Below are 6,380 nucleotides of genomic sequence, written 5' to 3' on the forward strand. Positions count from 1 at the left end.
TCCTCCAGCCCGCGCCCCCCACGGGCCCCGCCCCTCCCCGGCCCCCTCCTCCAGCCCGCGCCCCCCACGGGCCCCGCCCCTCCCCGGCCCCCTCCTCCAGCCCGCGCCCCCCACGGGCCCCGCCCCTCCCCGGCCCCCTCCTCCAGCCCGCCTCCGCAGGACTACCTAGGCGGGCCCTCTACCTTTTGCTCTTGGTTAAAGTCGGCCTTCTGCGTGAAGGGGCTTTCGCTTTGGAACCACAAGGTCTGCCACGCCCTGCGGCCACCGCCGTCTGCAGTAGCAGCAGCGTGGTTGGGGAGGGAAGGAAGGCTGGTGGCCGGAGCCCCACTCCCAGGGCAGGGGGCGGGGCGCAGGGAGGGGGCACGCACCGCGGGTGGGGAACCTGCGGCCGATGCTGAAGTGGGGATGTGGGGAGGACTCGCGCACTGAAGCATCCGGCACCAGGTACTTGGCGGGGCCGGGGACCTGCAGGTCGGTCACGATGGGTGGGCGTCGTTCCAGCCCTGGCCGGAAGCAAGCTCTGGTTTGGGGACTCAGCAGACGCCTCCCACCCCTGCCCGCCTCTCCAAACCAGACCGAGGTGGGGGCAGCCAGGACCCTTACTCACAAAGGTCCCTCAGGTTCTGGGTGCAGATAGGGGGGCGCTCCTGGAGGGAGCCTGTTTGCATCCTGAGGCCAGCCTGGAACTCCTGCACTCCTGGGGGCCGCGTCTCCTCCCAGGCGGTCTCTGGCTGGGGGCCCCACAAGAACACACTAGCCTGGGGCCTACGAGGGAGAGGGGGGAGCGTTGTCCACCCAGCCCAGTGGCCACCCCATCTGGGCTGTTCCCCCAGCGCACCCAGCTCCCTGAGAAGTTACTGGGCTGGCACAAGTGGCCCCTGCCTCGGGGAGCCATGGGTCCAGTGTTGGCCTCCATTGATGTAAAAATTCGCCAGGAATTTCACAGTTTTCTGGTCAAAATTCATTGTCAAAGTATCTGGCTCCCTTCCCCAGGGACACCTCAGAGCTCTGTGACCTCATTAGCCAGCCATGGACACCCCCTGCCTCAGTTGCCAGGGACTCCCTGGGGAAGGAGCATTGTCCAGCCCTCTGAGGAGGGGCCCCTCAGAGACCCCTCCCCTGGCCGGCCAGGTGGGTCACTCTGGCGTCAGCCTGGGCCAGGAGGACCCCTAGCCTGCCCCAGCGACTTCTGGCTTGGCCTCTTTTCCTCTCTTCTCCCCTTCCTTATCCCAACCCCTCTCCTCTCCTAGGATCTGGGGTCTCTTGGACGGCCAGGGTCCACCTTAGCAGGGCTTCTGGGAGGACTGGGGCCTCTGCACAGGGATGAGAAGAGCAGCTGCTATGGGTTGCCCAGCTGTACCGGGCCATCCAGAATGAAGGGGGAGGGTGGAGGGATCCGGGGAAACTCCCTGGAGGAGGAGCTCCTGCTGGAAACCCAGCCCTCAGAAAAGCAAAGCAATGGAAAGTGGGTCTGGGTGGACCATGCTGACCACAGAGGCAGTCTGGGGACTGGAGCTGCCTGGTGGCCCAGGCAGGGCTGAGGTATGGGGGCCCGTCTTCTGCTTAGCTGCACAGAGGCTATAAGGTGTCACAGACGAATGGGGCTGCCCGGGCTGAAGTGTGAAGGAATAATGAGCCCAAATGAGGGAGAGCCCACTTGGGCACCAGGGCCCTTGCTGTGCCCTTTGCAACCAACCAGCCTGCCAGCCCTAGCCCTGGTCTTGACCTAATCCATGCAAGCAGGGCCCAGGCAAGAACAGCTCATCCTCCAGGCCTACCCCACCCCGACCAAGTCTCTTTCTCTGCAGATCTCTCCCATCCAGCACTGACCCTGCCTGGCCTCGGGAGGCGCTCTGGATGGATGGAAGGAGGGACAGATAGAAACCTGCTTCAGGAAACACCTGTTTCATTACGGTGAGGGGCTCTTGGCCTGTGCTCTGGGCCCCTCCCTTGTTGCATGGTGTTCTGCAGGTGCAGCTTTTGTAACCAAGCCCCCGTCACTGGACATTTGAGATAGTCCCAATTTCTCCCTGTATCAAATACTACTATGATGGCTGACATCCCACGGATGTCCTCAGCTAGATGTCTGTCGTTTCCTTCAGACGGGTTCCTGTGAGCAGAAGCGGCCCGTCCAAGTAGGTAATGTCCGGTGTCCCCCAACTGCTTTCCAGACCGCGCCTGTGGCCTTGCTGGGCCAGCATCGACCACCTCCATGAGGTTCAGCCTTGTGTCCGTGTGTCCCCTGACTGTGGGTTCTCTTCTTGAGATGTTCACATTACATTTTCCTGCCATAGTGCTATTTTTTCTTGTTTTTGTGAAGTTTTTACACAGTATAGAGATAGTATATCTCTTCATAACACTTGTTGCAATCTTTTTTTCCCCCGGCTTGTAGTTTGCCTTTTAGTATTTGTGTGTGTGTGTGTGTGTGTTTGACATGTACTAGGCAATGCTCATCTTTTCCTTTGATACTTTCCTTTGCTTTTATAGTTAGGAAGTCATTCCTATACAAAAAAAATCAGGGATTATTTAAAATGGCAACTAGTGCCCAGTTCCAGGGGAAAGACTCTCCAGGACAGAGTCCCAACAGCCCTGAAGCTCGGACACCTCCCCGAGGAGGCCTCCCACAATGCCTGAGAAGCTTCCAGGGCCTCTGGTCTGAGGAGGGGGCTTTGTGGGAAAGCTACTTTTCAGTTGGCCACTGGGGGCAGCAAGTCTGGCAGGGCCAACATGGCCGTCCCGATTCCCGGAGCTCTGAGGCCCTCAGGCTGACACTCCTAGCCTGTTGCCTGTCTGGGCCTAGAGTTCCACCTGTAACATGGGAGCACTCACTGGGTTAAGGAGGGGTCCTGGGCCAGGAAGGGCCCAACAATGGCAGGCCCCTTCACAATGGTTTCCAGGCAACAGGGACTCCTCTGAGGGAAGGGAGGCAGACGCTGGAAGGGGCTGGGGCCGCCAAAGGCGCTGTTGAGGCCAGATGACAGCTACTCAGAAACACAACCTCTTCACGCCAGAACCTCACTATATCCCTGGGTAAGTGCTGGAGCCCTGGAGGAGGCTGGGCTGGGCGGAGGATGGGGGAGTGGGGCTGGGCCTAAGGGCTCAAGGCCACCTGTGAAGAGAGCACCAGAGCTGGTCTCCGGGGAGTGGGGGTGAGGCCTGAGGGCCCCGGAGAGGCCTAGGGCAGGAGCACTCCCTGCTTGGCCTGTGCTGAGAGCCCCACCAGATGGTCAACATGCCTGTGAAGAGCAGGACACCAGGGACAGACAGCCCAAGAGCTGGCCGAGGCTGGCTAAGTAAACCCTGGATGCCCCATAGAGGGCTGCGTGTCTTAAAGACATAAGCCTCCAGAGTAGGCTGATTGGCAGGGACGCCAGGCTGCCTCACTAGGTACCCCTGACGTAAAAACTAAAAGCGAGCCCTCTAAGGAGTATACGTGCGTGCCTACGTGCATACGGATCCCTGGGAAGGAAGGCAGGCTGGAAGGAGTCAGGCCCAACTTTTCACAGAGGTTCTAGGGGAAACGCTGGGCCAGGCGACACAGAACAGGGCTCTTACCCTTCGTGCCCTAGTCCTGCTTCTCTCTCAGACTAGCAATTCTGCATTCACTTTGGCAGTTTTTTCAAAAAAAAAAATCTCACTGCTTGGGTGATCATTCCGGCCCCAGCACTACCCCCATTTGGGGCCTGCGGGGAGGCCTACAGTACCTCCCCTTGTCTCTCTAAACGACACTCAGCTCAACCACCTCCTACCAGCAGCACTCTTGCCTGCCTCTCAAGTCCTGGCCTCGTGGGTGGCCAAAGTCCAGGCCAAATCCCTGCAACGCCTCCCCAGCGGGACCACCTTGTGCAGATTGGGCTGTGCCTGGGTCCAGGCCCGGACCCTGTCACCATCCCTGTGAATGCTCCAAGGGGGCAGAGTTCCCCGTTCCCTCATCCTGAAGCTCCATGTCTGAAGATGGCTGGGCAGAGGGTAGATGGCGATCTGATGGTGAGGAGGACCGTGCATATCACCTGTGGGCCAGGCCTGTTCTCAGTGCTTGGCCTGAGCCGCCCATTCAAGCCTCAAGAGCCTCCGAAGGCAGGTGCTCCTGGGATTGGCATTCTGCAGGTGAGGGCAGGTACCTTTGCCTGTGGCCTGGCTCCACTCCCTGCGCACAGGGGCCCTGCCTCCTCCTCTTCCCTCTGCAGTTATGCCGGATTCTATCCACAGCTGCGCTACCAGGTGGGGAACACCTATGGGCGCAGCACAGCACAGCTGCTCACAGACCCCAGCGTGCAGAAGAGCCCCTGCTCCGTGCTGTCCCCCATATCCAAGCCCAAGTTCATCGAGGACTTCCGCAAGTCCAAGCCACCTTTGATCCCCTGCCGTGACCTCACTGAGCCCTACATCCCCCACTACACGGGTGAGCCGCCCGCCCGCCAGCCTTGTCTGCCCCAGGCTCACCCTCCTGCCTGTTGTCACTCATACCCACCCTGTCCGTACAGGTCTGAAGCCCTACAAGAACTTTGAGATCCTGGGCCAGTTCCCACCCCAGGAGGTGGACGCCCAGAAGGGGCTGCCGGGCGTAGGGAATGTATCCAGGCAGGTCCTGCTGCCTGTGGGCTTCATGCCCTACCCTCCCTACCCCCCGTGCCCGCCAGGCAGGAAGGGGGACTCCAGAGACTTTGGACACCCAGGCCTGCGGCTGGCATACGGGGAGGAGGGCTGGAAGAGCACCAGCCCTGTCCACGAGGCCCCTGGGCGGGACCAGGTAACTGGGAGAGGTGCTGGGACCAAGCCTCACCCCAGCCAGACCCAAGTGGGGTTTGAGGCAGTGACTTGCTCCTCTCCCACCCCAGCTGTACCATTGCAGGAGGGATGAATACCCACCCCCAGCTCACCAGCGGGAGACACTAGATGTGGGCAGGTTCCACAGGCTGCCCCAGCTCGACCACCCCAACCTGATCCAACGCAAAGCCATCTCAGGTGAGTGCCCAGGGCGTGGGTATGAGAACACTCACTCCCCACATGCACTCCAAGGCTCCAGGGGCCCAGACAGGATGAGAGTGACAGCAAGTGAGGACTGCCCGTGGGTCTATCCCCAGCCCTGCCCCTGCCCTGAGAACTGTTTCCTAGAACCCATCTTCTCCCAGAGCTCCTGCCCACCCACAGCCCCCTGGCCCCAACAGGCAATTGACCAATGTTTAGGGAAGGGAAAGAGCCCGAACAGACCGCCCTGACACATCTGGGAGCAGGTGGGTATGCCCAGGGAAAGGTGGACGGGACCTGGGGCAAGACCCTAACCACTTCCTCCCGTAGGCTATGCTGGCTTTGTCCCTCGGTTTGCCTGGGTGATGGGGGTGAATTACCGCGATGGTGTCACACAGGCTATGAATGAGTTTGACAAGCAGCAGGTATGAGGACGCCACCCCTGGGCCCGCTCCCAAATACCCAGCACGGCCTGCACGGTGGCATCCACTAGCACAGCCAAGGCTCAGCTGGCTTCCCTGGAGGGGGCCGTGAAGGGCAGCCCTTCTGAGAGGCCCGGGAAGGAACCCGTCTGTTCTCCTGACCGGGTCTAGGCTCCCTGCTCCGGAGTGCTGTGGGGAGCGATTAAGACAGAGGAGGCCCCTGGAAGGAGTCAGGCCCCACTTTTCACAGCGGTTCTAGGGGAAACGCTGTGCCAGGCGACACCACAGGGCTCTTACCCTTTGTGCCCTAGTCCTGCTTCTCTCTCGGACCCCAGCCGCCACCATGACCTACTGCTTACTGGCTGAGCTGGGGAGGGTAGCACACGTCACTACCTGCCTGTTTCCACAGTTCCTCTTCAGAAACCCCATCTGTGCCCTGGGTGAGAGGCTGCCCAGAACACACTGGCCTAGCAACACCATCTACAACAGCCAGGGCCTGATACCTTTCTACATGGGGTTCATACCATGTACGTACCCAGTGGGTCCCCTCACCTACCTCCTAGACAAGGGCGCAGTGACCAGGCCACCATAGGGAGGCGTTGGGTGACTGGCCCTCCAGAGGTTCACTGCGGCCAGGCCGGGCAGGAGGCAGGCGCCCAGGGCAGCCCAGAGCCCGTGCTGACCCCTAGCTGGGCGTGTGGCAATGCCAGGGGCTCAGCTGAGCACTGCCCCTTATAGCCGCGCAGGACAACTACGCGCTGACGTTTGGCAACAGTAGCCGCGAGGCCTGTCGGAAGGAACGGGAAAGGCGACACCAGACACTATGAAAATGCTTTAATGGAGGCGTCTGTACAGCATGTGAGGTCAAGACAGGAAGGAGAGCAAGTGCACACAGAGAGCAGACTGTGAGTGAATAAAGAGTTCACACGCTCCCACGCGCTTTACCAGGTAACAGCTCTAGGCCACCTCCTCCTCGGCCTCCTCCTCAAA

General features: G+C 60.6%; 3 protein-coding genes across 5 annotated transcripts in view; 1 reads left to right on the top strand and 2 right to left on the bottom strand.

Moving 5' to 3' along the window:
* Positions 1–161: 161 nt before the first annotated feature.
* On the bottom strand, positions 162–1,011 carry STPG3 (sperm-tail PG-rich repeat containing 3). Its single transcript, XM_081802671.1, has 4 exons — positions 859–1,011; positions 608–765; positions 369–503; positions 162–271 (listed from the first exon to the last, which is right to left on the bottom strand). Exons 1-4 carry the CDS (start codon positions 963–965, stop codon positions 162–164), a joined length of 510 nt encoding a protein of 169 aa, XP_081658797.1. The 5' UTR covers positions 966–1,011.
* A 735-nt stretch (positions 1,012–1,746) lies between these two features.
* Positions 1,747–6,374, top strand: CIMIP2A (ciliary microtubule inner protein 2A). 3 transcript variants are annotated; one of them, XM_006737378.3, is made up of 8 exons: positions 1,747–2,139; positions 2,898–3,030; positions 4,188–4,402; positions 4,485–4,750; positions 4,839–4,965; positions 5,299–5,393; positions 5,800–5,917; positions 6,129–6,374. In XM_006737378.3, the coding sequence occupies exons 2-8, from the start codon at positions 2,975–2,977 to the stop codon at positions 6,215–6,217; spliced, it is 966 nt and encodes a 321-aa protein (XP_006737441.1). In that variant the 5' UTR covers positions 1,747–2,139; positions 2,898–2,974; the 3' UTR covers positions 6,218–6,374. The 3 variants fall into 3 exon arrangements, 2 of the variants coding, with proteins under 2 accessions (XP_006737441.1, XP_081660142.1); XM_081804016.1 differs by lacking the exons at positions 1,747–2,139; positions 2,898–3,030 and having other exon boundaries at positions 3,141–4,402; XR_014140244.1 differs by lacking the exons at positions 1,747–2,139; positions 2,898–3,030; positions 5,299–5,393 and having other exon boundaries at positions 3,141–4,402.
* The window catches only part of TUBB4B (tubulin beta 4B class IVb), a 2,471-nt gene continuing 2,438 nt past the window's right edge, over positions 6,348–6,380 (bottom strand). The window contains exon 5 of the mRNA XM_081802672.1: positions 6,348–6,374. Within this exon, the coding sequence (XP_081658798.1) occupies positions 6,348–6,374 (27 nt within the window). The remainder of the gene's footprint in view (positions 6,375–6,380) is intronic.

This window comes from Leptonychotes weddellii, chromosome 14 (genome assembly GCF_054177405.1).
Source record: "Leptonychotes weddellii isolate Sample4059 chromosome 14, ASM5417740v2, whole genome shotgun sequence".
Classification (NCBI taxonomy): Eukaryota; Metazoa; Chordata; class Mammalia; order Carnivora; family Phocidae; genus Leptonychotes; species Leptonychotes weddellii.

What these genes read in the sequence shown, in the direction of transcription:
- STPG3 (XM_081802671.1), bottom strand. Translation starts at nt 965, where the DNA reads ATGAATTTTGACCAGAAAACTGTGAAATTCCTGGCGAATTTTTACATC. An exon ending in GGGCCACTTGTGCCAGCCCA is followed by an intron (nt 766 to 858) that starts GTAACTTCTCAG and finishes TCTCCCTCGTAG; the next exon opens with GCCCCAGGCTAGTGTGTTCT. An exon ending in CCGCAGGTTCCCCACCCGCG is followed by an intron (nt 272 to 368) that starts GTGCGTGCCCCC and finishes CTGCTACTGCAG; the next exon opens with ACGGCGGTGGCCGCAGGGCG.
- CIMIP2A (XM_081804016.1), top strand. Translation starts at nt 3,955, where the DNA reads ATGGCTGGGCAGAGGGTAGATGGCGATCTGATGGTGAGGAGGACCGTG. An exon ending in AGGCCCCTGGGCGGGACCAG is followed by an intron (nt 4,751 to 4,838) that starts GTAACTGGGAGA and finishes CTCCCACCCCAG; the next exon opens with CTGTACCATTGCAGGAGGGA. An exon ending in CTACATGGGGTTCATACCAT is followed by an intron (nt 5,918 to 6,128) that starts GTACGTACCCAG and finishes TGCCCCTTATAG; the next exon opens with CCGCGCAGGACAACTACGCG.